Below are 19,270 nucleotides of genomic sequence, written 5' to 3'. Positions count from 1 at the left end.
AAATGTTGACTGACAAAAACAAACAATTTGTGCAAACGCAAAAAGATGAAAAGAAATTTGTTCCTGAAAAGATAACGCTTTGAAATATAAGATCTTGAAATGTTTCCGCTTCGTCCACAGCATTTGGTAAATAGAAGATTACAGGAAAACAGTCGCCACGCAACAATGTATCTTACCACTTTTAACCATATATAAAAGCTTAAAATACAAATGAGGACAGTTTTGGAACTCGTGAGTAGAATAAGGGATGGAGCGTCTCCCCGAGGGTGTTCACTTTGATAGCGTGGCCATGATTCAGTGGTTCTGTGGATCTGCTTGAGCTGCGGAGAGCAAGGGGATTTATTTTGGGGAAGGCCCCAGCTCACGACTCCAACCAGCAGGGAGGCTGCCGCGTTGCCCCAGGGTTTTTTAACATCCCATTATTGATTCATCTCCTCGCTAAGTGGGCCTAAATGTGGAGTAAGGCTGAAATTTTTTGCAAAAACTGCAACAGATTGTGTCTTGAAAAAAGATAACTAGGATCCTGATATAGGATCATCTATATTTTCATTATGTTAAGAAGATGGGTGATAAAATGTGGTTACCATTTACATCATTTACACCATCGTTACTGGCAATGACATAAGGATGCCAACTGGCAATGGGAACATTTTATGTAAAAATTCATTTTGAAATGGAAAAATACAGAATCAGGTATTTGATATACGATAATGAAAATCTTTGATGGAAAGCCGTTACAGGAAGATAAGGATAACAGCTAACCTGTAACTAACAGCAGTTAACTCAATAACCGTTATGTTTTTGGAGGTTTTCAGGCTGTTGAATGTTTATGTGTTATTCTGATAAGGACTGGCAGGGAAGACTGAACAGGTGTTAGGAATAGATAGGAAGGCAGTCTGGCTTGGTGCGAACAGTTGTGTCGTGCATGTTTTATGGGCCCCTGTGATTTACAGTTCGTGCGTGACCAGAAATTTGATGTGGAAGTTAATAGGCCTCCCCGAACATGAACTTATATGGAAGTAAAAGTAGCTTTGCAAGCCATTTACGGCTGTGAGAAATCGACAGTCTCCCTTTTTTTGTAGGAAAGTGGACGATAAGTGACTTGGTGTCCATCTGTTTTTCTTTCATTTTGAGTGGCTTGTAAGGGTGGGCCCATTCTAGTTGTGTCCTTTGTGAGGATAGCTAGTGCAGAAATGCGTCAGTGTCCTTCAGGCAAATTACATAAGGAACACCATCAAGTCGTGCCTGAGTAAATGCAAGTAGTGAAAAGGCTTTCGTGAAGGCAAGAAGGCTGAACAAGAATTTCCTTTTTTCAACCTTATTGGTGAAGGGAAGTTGCATAAGCATCATTAGATGAGACACAAACAAAAAATTGTGAGAAAAGGTTAAGATTCTGTGAAAAGGCTTTTGGAAGGGAAGTTGCATAAGCGTCCTTAGATGAGACGCCACCAAAAAATTGTGAGAAAAGATTTTGTGACTAAGATTGTACATATATGTTCTCTCCTATATTGATGGCTCAGAGATTATTTTACTTGTCAATTTTTTAAAGATTTGATAACATGTTGAGTTGATCGTGCATCATTTCTAAAATCAGAATGTCAAACAAAGGTAGCAATATGCTTACTTTATTGAAAGCAACAGAAGGCTTGCACAAGATGTGTATACATGTACAGCAATAGTGATTGGTTGAATAGATGAATGACACAAAGAGACAACGATGGCAGTTGCGATGTGGTGCCAACTGCTTAAGCACTCAAGTATCCATATATGGAAATGAAATGAAACATGATGATTGACATGCTGAATAATTTACAGAAGAAATGTCACGGCTCTTCTCATAAAAAGTACAATCAAACCTGTCCTAGAAGGTGGACCAATAAAGGCTGGTCTATGTGGTTACTATGTAGACAGGAGTCTCAATACTAATGTGTAAATCATTACTAAATGGAAAAATTATCTAAGGAACTGCTAAAGGTGTTCACGTTAGCCAGTTGGTCCTTACATTTTTTTTAGTACAGGTTGTCACTTGTATACATGTAGGTTTGACTGTAACTGATACATTTTGGCCATAGTCAAGTGTTATGTTTAAGGAATGGTGGTTTTAGTGTTCACCAATATTTCTGTAGTTGTCTTTTTTGCAGGGTGGCAACTTGTTTGTCACAAGATGGTAAAATGTGGATGAAAACAGTAATTAAGACCTGATTCACCCTTTGTGCTTGAAAATTTAAGTGAAATTCTGTAACATGTCACATTCATTTAATATCAAAGCCTTCGGTGCTTGTTTGTGATAAAAGAAGCAATCAGTTGGCAGTGCTGAAGTAAGAGATAAAAGCACATTGCCCATGCAAATCCACAGTCGCCTGTGGTGACCCCTTTTTGTATTAAATGTCAGCAGCCTTTGATATTTCTCTCTCTCAGCTTTTGCCACAAACAACTCCAGGCCAGTAAGTGGTATTAAACCTAAGCAGTGCATGTTTGTTGTCCAGGTAGTGAAATTTCAAAGAAAAGGAGTTGGTCGACTTTATACCTCTAAGTCATATATATTCAGAGATTCTGTAAATGTCTTATTTATGTTGTGTCGTTAACCTTGATAATGTAAAAAAAGGTTGTAATTAGCATAATCTATTTCAATTGATAGTTTTCTCTATCCAAATTAGTTGTATTGTAAAATATATAAAGATATATTGGTGGCCCATAATCGACCACACACTCACCAAATACCATCACAACTGATCCAGAGGCTGACCAAAAATTATCTAGAAACACTGTAGATTAATTTAGTTTTACAGGGATCTAATTTCTCAGTTGGGTGGGAAAACAGTTGAAAAACCTCTTATGTAGTTTTCCTTCTTTTTTGATTTTGTTAAACCCCAATTATAAACAGTGTGAAAAGGCGGTGTTCACTGTGTTGTTACAGGTTTGTGGTGGAGAGATGCTGCATTACTCAACAAACATTTGCTAGGTGATGATTTCACAATCACTGCAAAAACTGCAATCATAAAACCACATTGTGAATATTTCAAGATTTGTACTCATTGTCTTGCAGCACATGGCACCCCTGCTAGAGGATAACCAACCCTCCATCGAGATAGCTGAGTTCTTCAGTAAGGTAGGCACCTGTTCCCTACCAGCCATTGTTTGGAGTGACTCCACCATATGCTACAGTCCCTATTTTTATCTCATTTATATTGCTGTAAGATGTACATGTGCAGGATGCAGTACTTGAACTAGGTACTTCACTTCAATACTGGATCACGTAGGCCTTATTAAGGCTTTTTGAAGTGTTTTTTGGCAATTATTTAAATCTTGAGAAAAGTCAAGTACAAAGACGTGCTTTCTCCTCTTTTAAAGGAAATGAGAACAGAAATCCCTATTAGAAGGTTTATAATAAGGACGGTGTTTCACCATTCACCACAAGTTGATTTGCAGTGGTATTACCTAATGACCATGAATTGTTACAATCATAGTCGTGATTTTATGTATAATACAGGGAATACAACATGGAATATTCCGTATCACCTAAGGTGCCAGTCTGACCCAGGGCTTAAGGGTCATGTGGAATGAACCAAGTTGTATATTTTTTTCAAGTCATACCTACCCGAGTAAACATTTCAATGTGAAATGCGTTAGAAGTTGATAGCAGTGCACTTGTTTTACACAAAGTGCATTCTAATCATTCTACTGTAGCCTGTGTGATATCATAAAATACAGACCGGCCCTGAAGAACCGTATCGAACATTATCACGGCCCAGGTATGACATAAAATTTGATATCATTTCTCTGTGTGTGTCCAGATTTGCCGGGATTCTCCCCGATCTGAGATTGTCACCAGTATCTTTACACCCATCATCCAACGCATCTTGAAGCACACTTCGGTAAGTAGGCATCAGATTTTTAGGACTTTGTACTCCACTTCATTCCCTCTCCTTTCCTGAGTTCTTTTGATTAATCCCCATCCTGCAGACTTTAGCTGTAAGCAAGTAAAATTTTTGCGTGTAAGTTGCAGGCATCAGCAAATCTTAGTCCTATCATGAAATGCATTGGATTGATCAGATTTCCTCATTAATTGTTATTCATTCAAATTAGATCCTGATTTGGATAATTGGGACCCAAGCCTAAACCATTTTGTGCAAGAGCTGTCTATTATCCCAAAATTGTCACCATAGCATGTTCAGAACACAAGAGACACAAAATCTAAACATTTGCAGTTTTATTCACATACACATCAAATATAAAACCAATCCATCCAGCTGTTCTTCGGTCATATTGGTGACAAACAAACGAGTACTTTCCAAAACATAACCATCTTGACGAAGGTAATAATAGCAATAGTTTCAAATGATGAAAATAGAACCTGCTGGCCAAAAAGGTAGCTGTTATATGTTATAGACATGAAGTCCTTTTACTCAAGCAAATGAAAAACCTTTATTTTCAGGCATTTTTATGATTGCATGTTTTTACTTGCAGGACTTTGGAAAGTTCCCTCGGCTGCGGATGTTTGTACAGGACTACATCTTAGCTCTGAACTCACAGAATGACGGAACCACTTCAGTCAAGGCATTCATCAAATGGTAGAAATATGTATACTGATATATGGCAGTATCATAGGAGGAACATAGCCATTCTGTAATGTTTAATTTTTCCATGGCATATCACAATGCTTTCTCCAAAAAAGGAAAACAATTGTGTCAAGAATATCAAGAATATTTTACAAATTAAGTCTCAAACAAAATTGGCCCTTGCAGTTCCAACAAGAGCTGCTAGGGGGCTCAAAATTTCCAGCACCTCTTCTTGAGCCAAAGAGCTATCTACTATTAAAAATCATGACCCTAGCATGTCATGACAAGCAAAACAAGACGTGAAAACTGGAAGTTCTACTGCAGTATGACAGACCAAATATCACAAAGGTCCAGCCACAAAAATATGGCACTGAAAAGATAAACCTTCTTGTTGAAGGTAAAAATGAAGCTAACCTGGTTGGTGTGTTTTTTTGCAGCATGCATGGCCCTGCCAGTGCCTGCCCCCACCACCGAGTACTGTACAACCTGGTGTCAGTCTGCCTGGCAGCCATCTACTCATGCTTCGAGGATGGTGTATATCAGTAAGTCCACATTAATGTCTACTTGACAGATAGTATCATTCTTAACCATACACAAAGCCAGTACTGCATGTAGTTACTGTCATGTTTTTAGGATGGCTTTCTAATCCTTGAATAACAAGGGGGTGATCATATGACCCCTGTGTCCCCTTTCTTTTCCATGCATTATTTTTGACCTTCCTCTATTCTTTCTTCATTTATTATTTCATTTTGAAAAAATACAACCTTTTGATGTATTCAAATAGAGTAGTCTTCATGTCATATTGTGTGTTCATCTGCTAATTTTGTTCCAAATTTTCTCATTCCGTTTGTTATCTACCTAAGATATAACAACTGATTAAGTAACAATGGAGAAATGATTGATAAAACATAGGTTTCTGAACTTGTTGTGCTGACTCTACTGAGTACCTGTGACTTGTACTGATTCTCCCCTTTATTCAGTTCTTATATACTGTAATTCTTGAAATTCTCGCGTCTGGAAATTATAGCGTTTTGGGGAAAATGGAGTAACTCGCGTAACTTAATTTTAGCGTTGTGAAGGAGGCGCTAAATTTTCAGTCGGATGTGTGAAAAATTGCGTGAATATTACCAACATCCTCGGTAGTTTACATGCCTTAAGTCCGAAAAAGACATGACAAGAAATAACATACACGCCGGCGGTGCGTGTGGTTCTGAATAATAAACAACTACCGTGCCGACGCGGTGATTTCAAAACACGCTTGACGGCCGCCGACTCTGGCCGGCCGGCGGCCCGCTAAAATTTATTTGGCGGACATAGCCGACCCAACGACGACAACAACCCACTTGATACTACTGTCGTGAATAAGGAGGCCAAGAAAGCCATACAGGCGGCGAGCAGCGAGAGAAAATGTAGCGGTAACTACCACCATACTCCGGAAGCGAGACCAAGATTGCGAAATTTGGTAGCGAAAACTTGGGAGGGACGTCAGCGAATCTCGAATCGGCCACGCATTCGATCAAAAAGACGTTTCTGGAAGAAGTCGCCCGCCATGGAACGAACAAGATCGGAAACTTTTCACACAAAAAACATCGCCAGACTTGAAGGTTGCCGACCTCGATGCGGCGCCGCAGAAATAATTTTGTGAGAACCATGCGGCGCAGGGTCGGCGCCATTTTGAAACTTGATTGTTGTTGTCTGTACGCTTGGGTGGCGGCGGATTCTTGTAATGAGGGTTTGATTCCGAATTGTTCGTAGCTCACAAAAAACACGCCTTGCATATTGCGCTTTGACGCTGGGAATTTGACTGTATTTCTGCCTAGAAATTCGTAGATTTACACCAAATATTCCGTAGTGGCTTTGTATTTTTTTTCTGCGACGCCATTTTTGCTGTTGTTGTACATCTGCACGCTAAGATGACGCGGACATTTTCTAAGTCTTGTGTAACATCGTAGCACAACGTGAACTTCGTAACTGTTTTGTATATTTTATGGACAAACTTCTAAATCGTAGCGTAGAATAATATTGATAAATACGATTGTGTAAATATGCAGCTCAGCTCGTAACGAATTTGTGTTGTTTAGGTCAGCATGCTTTCACTGCATTTTGTAGAAGAAATGACGACAAACTTTCCATTTAAATATATGTTTTATTTCTTGAAGAACGACGAACTTCTTGTTCCTGTGTGAATTACTAGTGTAATGTGTGCACGTTTTTGTAAAGGATAAGAGTTCAATAGATCGTGACCGTATATAACAAAACCAGAAATCGGTGCCGCGACATTAGAGGGAGGGGGCGGGGGTGAATTCGCGTAATGAAAAAGTCGCGTAATGAAAATTTAGCGCTCGACTAGTGGGCGCTAAAAACGCTAAAATTAAATTACCGCAATAAAATCAAGAATTACAGTAGCCCTCTGTGCTGTTGCTTGTGTGACCCGTGGTTGCCGTGGCCGTGTCGTGAAACGTGTTTGGTGGTTTCCAGCGCAACCTTGGCAAACATGCTTAACTTCACCTGCTTACATTTCTTGCTCCCCTTCTTAAGTTTCAACTTCGGTGTCCATCACAGCACAATCCCCGAGCACAAGACGACAAATTCCTCCACCAGCAGCTCCATGTCCAGCCTGGAGAGCGGCGAGCAGACCCCCGGGAGCGACAGGAAGACGACCTTCAACACCCGCGCCTGTTACCCGGGAGACACCAGCCCCAAGTACACGCCGGACGAGAAGAGGAAAATTTACGGGCCCAACATTATGAGTTCGATGGACAGTTTGGTGGACAACGGGAAGGCCTTTGGAGTGTTGAACAATGAACTGTACAAGTCCCACGGAGCTGAAGGAAGAGTAAACGGCCACTGCAGAGAAGACTCAAACATGGACAGTTCGGTAGAGTCTGTGAACTCACAGGGGACCAAGAGCGATGTGGCGGTAAATGAAGTGAAACTCCGCATGGACTACAATGATCTTGGGGCCACTGGATACACAATTGGTACGAGGCCAAAAAGACCAAATGTGGACATGGACGGAAACCTGCACTTCAGCCCAAAGTTGCAATACCCTCAGAGAATGGTGCCTGTCACGGGACTTGGTGGAAAGAACGGAGTGTTACGGGTCAAGTCGCTACTCATAACTGACAAGGTCATGGCCGAGAGAGTGACGCGGTGCTTCGTCACCATTTTGGAGGAAATGTGAGTTAGGCCAAGTATTCTTCAATTGTTTGTAGAAGAATGTATACTCTTGATGCTCTGTAACTTTTTGTGATCAGTGCTTTTTTTGTGTGCAAAGCCTCAAGAATTGAAGCATTTTTGAGAATGTCTTATGTCATTCAAGACAGGATGTAAGTCTCATGAGCACTTGTTACATTGTTGCAGGTCTACGTATGAAGACTGGAGACCGGGCCTTGCTATGTTGTTGCATCCAATTCCATTCCCCAAGGGGTAGGTGCTGAATCTTATCCTGGTTGTGTTTGCCTGTTCTAGTCTATTTCTTCTGAATAAACATGGTAAATTTTGCTAGATATCTCTTGGAAATCAGTAATACCAAGTTAACTGAAGGGATCACCCTTAAGACCCATAAATGAATAGATAGATAAGATGGTCTGACTTTTGTTGATTACACTTCTTTAAGAGAAGAAACTTTAAGGGAATGAGTGTGAATGTGAGATTGATACTTTTTTCTTCCAACCTTCCAAAATTGATCTGATTTTGTATGGATGTCTGTAGAACATGTTTGTAATATGTCTTTTGCTTTTATTTGCAGGGCTCTCTCAAATGATACTTTTGCAAAGTAAGTATAAAATTTTTATATTCCATTTTCACCACGTAGAAGTGTAGCCAGCATGGAGGGTTATGCGCATAGTACAGTGTAAAAATGTTTGGAACAGCTTTTGAGTTACTGATTTCTTCAAATGTGTCGTCAGCTCAACTTACCAATACCTACACTCCTACGCACTTTATTTTACATGTTATAAAGTGAGTATCTTATGAACCATAGGAAATAAGATCAAATTTCATATATTGCATTATTAATCAGAGATGTTGGTGATTGCATTAAGTGGAAGGTCGAAACTATGTATGTACTAATGACATGTATTCTGCCCCCTGACAGGCACATGAGAAATGTGATTTTAACATTTGCTGGAGATGAAAGATGTGAGGTAGGAATTTGTTTCATTTCAAATTCTTTTGTTCCCAAGGTAATGTAAAAAATTTTCAGATGTTTCTTAGATGGTTTTGTTTGTCATCCAAATGTATAGTTACAATGAATTCTAAAAATATGGAATGTATTTTGGTAGCAATCAATGTAAGGTTCTTAAAGTTCATTACATGTTTGTCATTTTGCACATCGCTGACATCAGTGTCCTATGACATTTTGTTATCAGTTTCTCATTGAAAACTGTCATTTCTAACATACTGTACACAAACTAGTTTCAAATTGGAGGAATCTTTGCAATGTATTCTTCCCATAGAAAATTCACTTTCAAAGCCTTGCCTTTTGTGTGGGTTGACTGCTAGCAAGGGATATAGAATTTTTGATCAGACACCTGAGTAGTGAAAACCCTGTAGAATGTTCCCCTCATTATTGTTGCAGTAAAAAAAATGATATGAACCGACCCACCAAATCTATCTCCCCTTTATATTAGCACTCTGAATCTGTTAAAAGTAGCCGTGTCCTGATGCATTTCAGTTGTATGTTCTTTCTTTTTAAGTTACTTAATGTTGGATCTCTTTGGGGGGGAATATAAAAAAAAGGAGCAAAAAGAGGCCCATAATCAGAAACACAACATCAAGACTTGGATTTCAAAGAAGTAGTAGTAGTTACTGTATTAGTAGTATCCAAAAATATGGATGCAGCTGATGTATGTCTTGCCTTACTGCTCTCTATTTTCCTCAACTGCCCTCATTCGCAACTCTAACTGTCCTAACTCTGCCTGCCGCACAGACCATACAATACACCTAAGGGAGGCTCTGCTAAGTGGGCTGAGGTTTACCACATTTGAGGGTGTGGTCTCTAGCATATGAAAGTATATAGCTGTCAATCATTCAGAGACTTTGTTTTACCTTAAAAATATATTTAGGTGACTTACTGATTGGCTGACTGCTGGTTAGAGGCCACATCCCCTAAAATGGAAACTGCATGATCAGTCCAGTTCAGCAGAGCCTCCCCATTGGCTCTGCATAGGAGAATACCCTCCCTGAATGTATGAACATGTTTGTGTGCAGGTCCATTGCATGATCCTGCCTGTGCGGGAGGGGAAGGACGGCTGGTTTCACATCTTCTGCCCGGGCTCCAGCACCTGTAACGACGAAGGAGAAGTCTTCTCAGCTGTAGTAGATAGACTGATGAACTGCCTCTGTAACAAACGGAAAAAGTTCCTGACGTCCCTCATGAAGGAGGAGATGCGGGGACCATGTCTGCTGCTGGCACTGCGTGGGGACAAGACACTGATCAAGGTACTGCATTGTAGTCTAGCATGTTTACTTAAGCTAAGGGCACAACCCGCCGTACGTGCAAATACATGCTGTCTACGTGCCAAAACCTAGGCAATCTTCTGGGATCTGTAAGTGGTAAGTACTGCCTCTGTACGAACTCGTAGGGAATCCGACAGATTTTGGAGCACGCAGACATGCCTTGGAACTTTAGGTACAGGCAAAACTTTGTGTGCCATCGGGCTGCGGATTCGCCCCCCGTACGTGCCAGTACAGGCCGACTCACCTGCCCTGTACAGCCTGAACATTTCCACAAATATGTGGCGGATGTGGCCTCCCAAAAAAACGTACGGACAAACTGCACGTACGGCGGATTGTGCCCGTAGCTTTACTGATAGTGCCAGGCAGGGTTATAAGGCCTGTTTTTCATAAGATTCATACATTTTCCATGAAGGAGTGTGTCAGCTGCACCACTGGTATTCAGAATAGGTGAAACATGGGTCAATAAGTCCATGCTGTTGTTACATAACACCTGGTAATTACCCCTTTACACAACCAGCCTTTGAAAGACAGGACAGACAGTGTAGCTGGTGTCAGTGCTTATATAACATACCAACAGCTTGTGGAACTTTCTCTTAGCTGAATGTTCAAACTTTATTCATTTTTCAACAGAGTAGCTCAAAGCTATGAATGGATTTGATTGATTTTTTTAAGTGGATAGGACTTAGCCAAAGGAGCAAGGGTTGAAATCTTAAAAGAATTTCTTGAGCAAGATCCATAATATTGAAAGTTTTCAGGTTTTTTTTGGTATATGAATTGCAAGATCAGGTACCCTTTCTCTCAAGTGTAAGTTTGAATCCAGTGAGTCCTGTTGTGAGTAGTGTAAAATTATGACCAGTTTGCACCAGGATTTGTGAATCAGGATTCACCCAAGTACTTAATTGATGCTATTCGCGAATCCTAGTAGGAATGGTCACAACTCAGCTTGAAGGAGTGCGATAATCGCGATCTTCCCAATCCACTTGAGGAGGTGGGTTTGAGAGATCGATCCTGTGCTTTGGTTTATCTAACTTTGTGAATCCTGGTGTGAACGGGGTGTAAGGCTGTGGTATACAGGTGTGTACACACTGTGGTGAGGTTGAGGAAAAGGGGATATAAATAACTTTTTTTGTTGTTGTTTGGTTGGCGAATTTCTCTCTTTGCAGCCAGGGGCTGAATTGTGAGCAACTTATGATAGGTGCAGCTTAATCGCAAGGGTCTGGAGTGGCTGCAATTCGGCGCTAACTCGAGTGACCTCAATATGACAGCAGTTGACCCATGTGTGGCCAAAGGACTGTAGGTTTTGAACCACTCACACGGGGAAGGACCCCTACTCTTTTCGATAAATGTGGTGGTTTTCGAAAAGCTGTGAAGTTTTTCCGTGGCCTAACCAGTAAATTATGCCCCCCTCCTTCTCTCCAGGTGCTCTGTTTGATCCTGGAGATGAATATAGTCATAGACAACGACCTGAAGCTCCAGCTGATCGCCACACTGGAGAGCACGGACTACGGACAGATGATGTACAGCATCCTGTGCCAGAAGCAGTCTCAGCTACGGGAGTTACAGAAGGAGGGAGGACCGACCTGTCTCACCATGCCATCCAAGTCCACGGTACAAAACAATCATGCTGTGGTAACAGGGTTTAAAGTGCTGTTGAAATGAAACTTTCTCTATCATTCAAGTAGCAATTTGGTGAAAACCCTAAGATATAGCTGAGATGATGTAAAAACCTGTATGTAAAATTAAAATCAATTGTCTTCTGTTTGCCCTCTGGTGGGACAAACTAGCAACAGGTCGGGACGTCACAGAAGGGACTCCCCCATTAGCTAGTATTGCTGTCTATGGGAATTACATACATTTGATAAATCTTCATCTTATAAAGGAAAAATCATTCATAGACAAAACTTGGTACGTCAAAGAAACACATAGTGCTGATCATCAAAGGTGTACCTCTTATTATGTTTTAGTACTTCATTCCAAAAGATTGGATGTACATGACCATTAGTAAGACATCAGTACGCTGTATGTTGGAGGAGTGTTTGTTGTAGATGTGTATGTTGAACTGTTGTTGTTTCCCCAGGATGCGGACCTGGTGCGTATCCTGCGCTCTGGGTCCTAGCGGACGAGTGTTTGTTGTGTATGTGTATGTTGATGTGTTGTTGTCTCCCCAGGATGCGGACCTGGTGCGTATCCTGAGCTCCGGGTCGTTTGGGAACCTGGTGAGCCTGAGCCTGGCCTTCACCCAGGTGACCAGTACGTGTGCAGAACATCTCATCAAGCTGCCCACCCTCACGTACCTCAACCTGTGGTCCACTCAGGTCAGTACAACACCACTTCTGTGGAGGCTTTACAACCTGCACAGTTTTGTAGCTAACAAAACATAACATTATTTCATTTGGTGTTTAGCCTTGTTGTCTGGAGTTCATATCCTGGCTGTTGTTGCCTCCCTGACACACACGCTAGGTCACAGTTCTTTTGAATTGGTTATTTAGCCATATGGTCCACTGTTCATTGTACTTATAGAAACATTTAGGATGTAGGAGACTCTCCTCAGTACATTGAAGATGTAGATACAGTATACATCATCTGTTTTTTTTCTGTCATGACCAGTGTACTAGGATAGCTCTTCAATGAGCTAAACTGGTTTGAGATCAGTTTCACTGTTTTCTTTTTTCTTTTTAGTGTGTGGTGTATTTATGTAAGGCTCACATCTTAGAGCAACTACTTTGTTCAAATACAATTCTATCTCTACAATTGGACAAAAAACTTGAGAGATTTACTTCAGATGTTTTGAGTTATGTCCATCTCTTCTTCCTTCCTTCTTCTTGTCTAACCTTCATGAATGTAAAACGCAACTACAATGTACTTTGTTTTTCCTGGACAGTTTGGCGATGCGGGGCTGATTCTGCTATCCGAACACCTCCACAAGCTGCAGGTGCTGAACCTGTGTGAGACACCCGTCACTGACAAGGGGCTGGAGTCCATCAAAGGTCAGACAACACAGCACTGGATGACACGTGTCAAGTGTACACGGGCTTTACATTGATGACAAAGGAATCGTGATTTGACATGTAATTACATTAAGCAATGGCATCTTCGTGTGCTTTATGGGCATACATTATAATCCAACATGGTGCAGATAATGTCAAATGAAAAGCCTGTATTTTCTGCTGGTTACTGGTCTTCTGCATGGCAACTAGCCTTTGTTACACTGTCGAGGTGGGGGATGTACAGTATGGACTTCATAAGGCCTAGTTTCTGGTTACATGATCGACCCTAGTGAAAATCTGCCGACCCTAGCATTGGGGCGGGGGGGGTGACCGCTGACAAGGGACACAAAATTTTTGATCTGACGTGTGATAACAATGTTGTTGGGCCGTTTTCCAACATGTTCTCGTCACTTCTGTTGCGATGGAAATAATGTATATTTGTCTGATTAGAATATGATATTAGAATTACCATTGTCATAAAGTATTTCAGTTTTGCCTGGTCAAACTTTATTCTATTGAATCTTTTTGATAAAAGTCTTTCAAAAAAGAGAAAATCTCTGCCCACTGACCATATAACTGTACTCAGAAACACAACATTAATGTTCCTATGCCTAAAAACATTTTATACATGCCTCAGTGACAATGATGTATGCATTTGGCTCTTATTGGGTCTGCGGAGGACAAAGGTATCCTCCAGAAATAGCTACCTTGACCTTAGTGTGTTTGTAGAAGGGGAGTAAGTCACGAGCTGTCCCCAGTTGAACCCATCCGTCACACGGAGCCAGAGCTCACTGCTGATTGGTGTTTCCTGTGACCTTGGCATGTTACTGAGGTCACCGTTCACTACCTGCAGTGGTACTGGGGATGCCAGGCCGTGATTCGAACCAGATTCCTGGGGTGGTGTAGAGATAGTGTTGATCTCAGCTGACAGGGCAAAACATATGGGATACTTTTAGTAGTGAACCTTGGGTCAGAAGTAGTGCACATTCTATGATTTCAGACTTCCATCATACACTCACTTACTCACACGGGCTGTCCAGTTTATCGTCTCTTGTTCCCTGTCAAGTGAGGGTTAGATGTGTTTGCATGTACATATGGAGGCGTGGTGGCAGCTAGCCAGCAGCCACTATCTTATGGGTTGGCACTGTGACATACTATAAATGCTTCTCATTGGTTATGCAAATAGGGTCCTCAGGCATATGAATGATATCAGTTGATCATCTTCTCCACCTTAGCAACTCAAGTAAGAACATTCTATCCAAGGAGGTTGAAAGAGGCTTGTTCTATCTAAGCAAAGAAGCCTAAGCATTTTCTTATCAATTATGTAAATGAGACTCTGATTTGCATGAATGTGTGTACTGATGGTCACCTTTTTTTTTCACTTTGAAATACTGCAAGTACAAATTTTTCTCTATTGCAGTATTCATATCTATCCATGCTCCTCTCTTCCTCTGTTTCATGTTTTGTATGGTTGTAGCAGTGTGAATTTGGGAGGGAAGTGTGATATAATAGGTTTGTCTTATGTGGATGTGAACAGTTATGTTAAGGGATGTCTGTTTTTTTTACAGCAATGAAGAGTTTGCAGCATCTGAATCTGAACAGCACCAAGCTCAGCCCAGACACCTATGAGCTGCTGAAGGTAAAAAAAAATTCCTACTTTTGATACTACTGTATACGCTTATGTCATGTCTGTATGGTTAAGTGGTCTGCTACTCGCCATTCCATGGTGCCAGCAGCCTGGGTTTCCATCCAAGCCTGTAAAAGAGTTACTGGCCTTGCAGATGAGGATGTACAACCAGTGGCCCTGTGTATGAGGGAGCTGATGGCATCAAACCTCTGCATGTAAAAGAATCCAACAGGCTTATTGAGAAGAGGGGTAACCAGGGTTGTAGCCAGCCAGAAATCATTTTCCGTCCCCTCAATTTTGAGTGGCTTTGCCACAGCCTTCCTAGGGAAAAGTTTGAAATCTAGACTCTCTGAAATGCTATTTCCTGCATTTTGAGGGTTAAATTTTGCTCACAGAGGATAGAATGGGCAAAATTTTTTTCCGTCCCCAGCTACAAAATTCCGTCAAAGGACGGATGCTGGCTACAACCCTGGGGGTGACCCAGCGCTTAGCCAAATATGCATGTTTTGCAAAGCTGGATTGCACTACTAGCTACTAGCTCAGGCTGAGGTGGCCCACATTACCTCTACATTTATGCTTGTAGGGTAGTATGTAACAGGAAATACTATTAGTAAAGATCTAAGTTGAAGAATTTTGGCACTTCTGCTGTTTATAGCATCTGATTTCCTCCACAGGAAAATCTGCCTGGACTACGATCCATGGACATCAGATATACAGATGCCTGGTGAGGAGGGTCATCCGCCAAACCAAACAGAGGTTGTTTTTAAGAGTTGTGGCCAGATTTGGGGCCTGCCAGCCGTGGTGACGAGATGTTGGAAAAGTTGAAACCCCACACATGGACTGTTGGTGTGGTGTGAGTGTCTGACTGCAGCCTCCCAGTGCAGATCTTTGTTTGAGATGTAGCGAACCTCCAAATCCTCTTGCCATTTCTATATAATACTGGACTGTACCTTGGTGACTGGAAAAAAAACCTAGCCCTACCATTGGGCAGTATTTCTGAATACAGATCTATATGGTTCCAGAGAATTTACTTTGACAGATATTGTTCTACCTGTATTCACTGATATGTCCAGTATCTATTAAATTGAAAGCAGAAGGAGGAAGAGTTGTTATCAGACATGTCATTGCTGGCCAATGTTCAAGTCAATCGTTATTATCACTTACTAGACTAGATAGTCTTCTTCACGTTCACTACCGACAAGTCACAGAGAACTTCTTCAGTGTTAATTGACACGTTCAAGTACTAACGGTACACTTTGTAGAAGTGACACAATGGAGGAACCTATTCGCTATCAGATCGTTGCAATGTATCCGCTGATGTGGCGTACGTATGTCTACAGTGTTAAACTTCAGACAAAGCTACCTGTACCAATGCCAAACCTACTTGTTGTTTGATAGGTGGAAACCATGTGTTGTGTACCTGTATTAGATAGGACCAGAACAACATGGAGTGATATAGGACCTCGAAGTCTAGACTTGTGTTCCTTTTTTTTCTCAGATGTTGCCTTGTACAGGATCCGCCAGTTCTGTTCAGCATTGTTGATGACCTTATGACTAAAATGGACCTGTAGTTGCCATGTACTGATTGACCATGTTTGGTTTGTATTGTGTTCTGTTGCATATTCCCCCCCCTGCTGCAAAATTGAGTTCCAACAACATTGGCATACCTCAGATCACATTGAAGGAAGTAACTGACAGCAGCATGGTATACTGGTCTCCTGTTGCAGTAAGAACAAACATGACTACTGTACACTTATGCTGCAAGCGTTGGCATAAATATGGAACAAGAGACACAACAACCACCCCAGCACAATTGGGAAATGGCACTACACTTGTAGGAACTATTCTCTACACAGAAATGCATTGGAAAAGCTGAGCATATGACTATGACAAAGGGAGAAAACAATAACGTGTGCTTCTGTGCCTGATCTACGTTCACCTTACATGGTCATCTCTCTTGGCAACTACAGGACACAGCAGGGTCCCACCCACTACATGTAGCTGGGTGCAGAATACTGGCCTACCTTTTGTTCATGTGTCAAACTGTTGCATCTAAAATAATTCTAACCAGCAGTGAAAAATAATTTGTATAGAAAATCTATGGGACAGTGCATCCCGAAAGTTAGTGAATTACTATTTATTTATTCTCAAGAGAAGACTTGTAGCGTAAAATGACTGTAACTTAGGCAGTTTTGAATAGGAGCATAGATGGAAGAGACACACACTAGAACATTGTTGCCTAGTTACAGAAATATGACTTTATCTTTGTATACTAATACATGATAGTGAATAGAAGAAGAGGCTTGTTGGCTGGAAAAGTGGACAATGGCATGAAAAGTCTCCTCTTACATGATGTCAAGAAATGTGACTTACCTTTGAATACTGTCTGAGAAAACTTTTATTACCGTCTGTGAGATATTAATTTAAACAAGACTTGTGTGTGAATGTTTTTGAAGGCTGGAGAAAAAAAATCTTCTAATATAAACTGTAATGTTTCTAGAGTGCTGGAAGTTATGTCACCTTGTTTCTCAGTTGTGATGTTTTTTTTCTGTTCTCCTTGTCTGTAGAAAAGTGATCGTAAGACGGGTCTGTAGTTCTTTATAGAGTATGTATACAGTTGGGCTGTGAACGAATGCCCAATGCACCAGAAGTAAATGTATATGTGTCAGTCATCTTTCTGTGTTTAACTTTCACTAGTATCAACAGAAACTCACTCCACCATTGCACTGTGGCTCGACCTTTATTGTGAATAATAATAATGGATGATTGTAGAAATGGAGATGTAATTTATTTGTGACTTCTTGTGCTGTCATATACAGGATACAGCATCTGTGGAGCTTTTTCCAACATGTTCAAGCTGGTAAGAATTTTATCTCTGTGTTGCACTGTTTTGCTTATTGGGCTATTCCATATTAATAGTTACCTAGTGATGGAGGATTGTACGGGGAAAAAAATCATGTCAAGGGAAATTTTAGGTGATAAAATTATGAGCAATACAAGATCAGGGGATGCACAACAATGAAAACAAAAAACAGAACAAGGGTGGAGCAGATATGAAAATCATTTCCCCCTTCCCCCCAAAAAAGTAATCCAGTCCTCCCCCACGAGACTTTTAGAATGGAACAGTCCTTGTATTATGCCACTTGTGAGGGTGCTCCAGCCCAGAGTTGGTAGTGTCCCTCCCATGTGCAGTTTTGCTGTACCATGAAAGCTAGCTTCATGCATGGATTGTATAGAGAGATCAATGACCACAGGATGTTCCTGTCCTATTTATTAAATGCTGAGATGCCTTCTTGCTTCTTGGAATATTGCTTTGTTTCAAACAGGGTTTATCTGTCTGCACATGATAAAGAAATCCTTCACTGTCGCCTAAAGATGTTTGCTAAATAGATGGAGATAGTTTTGAGAAGAATCAATTTTGTTTGCATCAAAGTAAATTGTGCCAAATCGTTTTGCAGTCATTTGAAGTCAATAAGATGGAAGACAAAGTTCCTGTTGACCTGGCCTCTCAGCATGGTTTGTAAGATGGGGATTGTTATGTTGCTTTGTTGAACATTCCTGAATAAGCTGTTGAAATTCATAAGCTTGGCAATAATGACGTTATGAAGTAGTTATGTCATGAGATGGAGGTTTTGCACAGCAGCAAGCCTTTTGCTAGTGTTGCAAGTTCTCAAGCAGTGTTTTACTTGCACATGGACTTGGTATTGTAAACATCTTCTATTTATATACTTCACAATAGCCTAATTTGAAGCCTGCTGTGCAAAACATTCCACAACACAAAATCGCAGTCATTTATGTGTTGAATGTCTGTAAAAGTGCTTATGAATTAAGACAAATGGACATAATTTTACTTTGCCAGCTTGAAGAATCTATCACAATTCAGGACGTACTTTAAGTTGAACTGCAATGTACTGTATTTTAACAACTCACCTGCAAGCAAGCTGGTCGGCAGTGAAGGATTGCCGCTCTTGACTTGTCATACTCCGTTGTGCAATCTTACAAATGAAGACTGTATGAGAACGTACTGACAAAGATTTATTTTGGAATTGTGTGCAGGCATTCTTCCTCTATTGACATGGCTACTGGATTTTTGGCTTGTACTATTCCTGGTCAGACATCTTCCAACTAAAAGTAAAACCCACTTTAAAAATCTCCACCCTGGACAGAAACATTACCAGTGCAGGTAGAAAAATTGCTATTCTGAACTTGATTAAAGCATGTCTACATTTCTATAAGGTCCCCTATTTTCCATGATTATAGTAATAATGACTTTGTTCTTCGTGCCCAATATCTCTCTATTCACTGTGATGTTTTCCAAAACAAACAAGCATCTCTAGAGACGTCTAACCAGGAATAATGTCACCATGCCAATGTCAATCTTTGAATCAACTGAAGTTGGCATGTACAGGAAAGCAATGATATTTTGGACGGATTTGTATCATTTTGGTAAGATGGCGATGAAGTCGTGTTGCTTTTGTTCGTACAAGATGAGGACAGTGCAGTTTTCCACCTCATGCTAGCTTTCATGTAAGTGTTTATCAATGACCTAATAAATACAAACATCCAAATGACCAGGCTTGTTGTCAAAAGTGTTTTTGCATTGCCCATAAACAGATTAATAGAGCGTAATTTAG

At 40.8% G+C, this 19,270-nt stretch overlaps 1 protein-coding gene across 3 annotated transcripts in view; it reads left to right on the top strand.

Annotated features, from left to right (window-relative positions):
* The window catches only part of LOC118418688 (C-Maf-inducing protein-like), a 36,120-nt gene extending 16,913 nt beyond the window's left edge, over positions 1–19,207 (top strand). The window contains exons 7-20 of one of the 3 annotated variants that reach the window (XM_035824684.1): positions 3,047–3,109; positions 3,795–3,875; positions 4,468–4,571; positions 4,997–5,101; positions 7,098–7,739; positions 7,923–7,988; positions 8,311–8,337; positions 8,659–8,707; positions 9,774–10,004; positions 11,442–11,630; positions 12,191–12,337; positions 12,904–13,009; positions 14,578–14,648; positions 15,311–19,207. In XM_035824684.1, the coding sequence (XP_035680577.1) occupies positions 3,047–3,109; positions 3,795–3,875; positions 4,468–4,571; positions 4,997–5,101; positions 7,098–7,739; positions 7,923–7,988; positions 8,311–8,337; positions 8,659–8,707; positions 9,774–10,004; positions 11,442–11,630; positions 12,191–12,337; positions 12,904–13,009; positions 14,578–14,648; positions 15,311–15,364 (1,935 nt within the window). In that variant the 3' untranslated portion in view covers positions 15,365–19,207. Of the gene's footprint in view, positions 1–3,046; positions 3,110–3,794; positions 3,876–4,467; positions 4,572–4,996; positions 5,102–7,097; positions 7,740–7,922; positions 7,989–8,310; positions 8,338–8,658; positions 8,708–9,773; positions 10,005–11,441; positions 11,631–12,099; positions 12,154–12,190; positions 12,338–12,903; positions 13,010–14,577; positions 14,649–15,310 lie in introns of those variants that run through there. The other 2 variants (XM_035824685.1, XM_035824686.1) reach the window with 2 other exon arrangements.
* Positions 19,208–19,270: the final 63 nt, after the last annotated feature.

Source organism: Branchiostoma floridae, chromosome 6 (assembly GCF_000003815.2).
Source record: "Branchiostoma floridae strain S238N-H82 chromosome 6, Bfl_VNyyK, whole genome shotgun sequence".
NCBI classification, from domain to species: Eukaryota; Metazoa; Chordata; class Leptocardii; order Amphioxiformes; family Branchiostomatidae; genus Branchiostoma; species Branchiostoma floridae.
This window is presented reverse-complemented; position numbering and strand designations above follow the sequence as displayed.